Below are 1,748 nucleotides of genomic sequence, written 5' to 3'. Positions count from 1 at the left end.
CTTTGGCAACGAGCCGAACGCGTGCATCAACTACCACCAAATTCCCACGGTCGTGTTTAGCCACCCGCCGATTGGCACGATTGGCTTGACCGAGCCGCAGGCCATTGCACAGTACGGCGCGCACAACGTGACGACGCATACGAGCTCGTTCTCCAACATGTTTTACGCCATGTGCCCCGAGAAGGAGAAGGTGCAAACTGCGATGAAGCTTGTGTGCATCGGTGTCGAAGAGACGGTCGTCGGCGTTCACGTCGCGGGCCTCGGCGCCGACGAGATGATCCAGGGCTTTGGCGTCGCGGTTAAGATGGGTGCGTACAAGTCGGACTTTGACAATATCGTGGCGATCCACCCGACGGCGTCGGAGGAGCTCGTGACGATGCCCGAGTGGGGCAAGATCAAGGACATTGTGACGTTGCCGCTTGGCACGGCGCGCAAGCCGCCGACGCTGATCAAGCCGCCGGCCAGCAACTAAGCTTCACATACCGTCATGCAACACTGCTTTTTTGTTGTCTTGCTTCTTCCTGTTGCCGCCTTGGATTGTCGACTAAGCTTTGTTGAAGCAAACTAAGAATTTAAAACGCAACAATGGAACACCCGTGTGAATCCGTCTCAAGTGTTGTGGTACGTAAAGTCGTTGTACCCATGAATGGAAAGGTTGTCCTAATTGTGATTTTGGTTTGCCAGCATACCGGTATGGAGCTCTGTGGACAGCATGGTGTAGATGTTTTCCACCCGCCAGTCAAAATACTATGCCCACGATAAAGCCAATGGATAGTGCTCGTACACAAAAGAACACTGGTCCACTACACTACTTTTGTCTGCCCACTCGGCACCCGTGACGGTACGCCTCCCCATGGTGCGTCGACTTCAACTTCAACGCGTCTTGGATCACCCAGCAACTCGACGCGCTGCGGAGTTCTACTTTGACATGCAAAGCCATCCAATGCATCGGTGAAAATGGCGAAGAAACTACTCCATGTGCCTTTACAATCGCATGTCATTTATCGCCCAAGTCGACAAATAAGAAGATTTCAAAAGCTCGATTTAATGCAGCATCACTGTGTAGACGACGCTTGACCGTGCTTTGATGATGTAAAGTCGTCCTAACCATCCGTGAAAAGGTTGTTGATGCTACGATTGCACCAAGTTTGCTATTTACATGTTAGCATGCAGCTCCGTTGCTTGCTACGGCGTAGATGTTTCCGACTCGATTCAATAATGCAATAAAGGTCGTCCACGCCCCCCGAGAAATTCTGGAGCTGCTCTATCGGGAGAAAGATCGGCGGTCCGTGCCACCACCTTTGTTTGTCGATCTCTTCGGCCTCCCCGTGCAGTGGCATAGCTTGGTACATCTTGGATCACCCAGCACGTAGGATACGTTCTTGCATTCTCCTGTGCAAAGTGCGTCCGAGCAATGGACATGGGTCTACTGTGTGAATATCTGCGTGCACTCGATGCGGCTGCGAGGCAAGCAATGTCAACCCGGCTGTCGCAAGAAACCGCTTTAAAGGGACAGACCGTGTGACGAGAGAGACTGCTGCGATACTACGGGAGGATCGACTAGGCCTTGGCCTTCTTGAGCTGCTGGATGCGCTCTTCGATGCGTGCTTGTTGGGCGGCTTGGACCTCCTGCATGGCCGTGCGCACGCGGGGCGCGGTATCAGCACGAGCTTGCGGCATCGACGGCGGTGGCGTGCTCGGTTCTTCTTCGTCCTTGTCGTCGTCCTCTTCGTCGTCGTCCTCGCTAT

At 53.7% G+C, this 1,748-nt stretch overlaps 1 protein-coding gene across 1 annotated transcript; it reads right to left on the bottom strand.

Moving 5' to 3' along the window:
* Window positions 1-1,560: 1,560 nt before the first annotated feature.
* SPRG_16932 (hypothetical protein) lies at window positions 1,561-1,740 on the bottom strand (the record flags this gene model as incomplete). The annotated part of the gene is made up of 1 exon (XM_012356458.1): window positions 1,561-1,740. A coding segment is annotated over one exon (180 nt), but the record flags the coding sequence as incomplete, so codon positions are not given.
* Window positions 1,741-1,748: the final 8 nt, after the last annotated feature.

Source organism: Saprolegnia parasitica, assembly GCF_000151545.1.
Source record: "Saprolegnia parasitica CBS 223.65 unplaced genomic scaffold supercont2.473, whole genome shotgun sequence".
NCBI classification, from domain to species: Eukaryota; Oomycota; class Saprolegniomycetes; order Saprolegniales; family Saprolegniaceae; genus Saprolegnia; species Saprolegnia parasitica.
The sequence above is the reverse complement of the archived record's forward strand: the minus strand, read 5'-3'. Positions and strand labels throughout refer to the sequence as shown.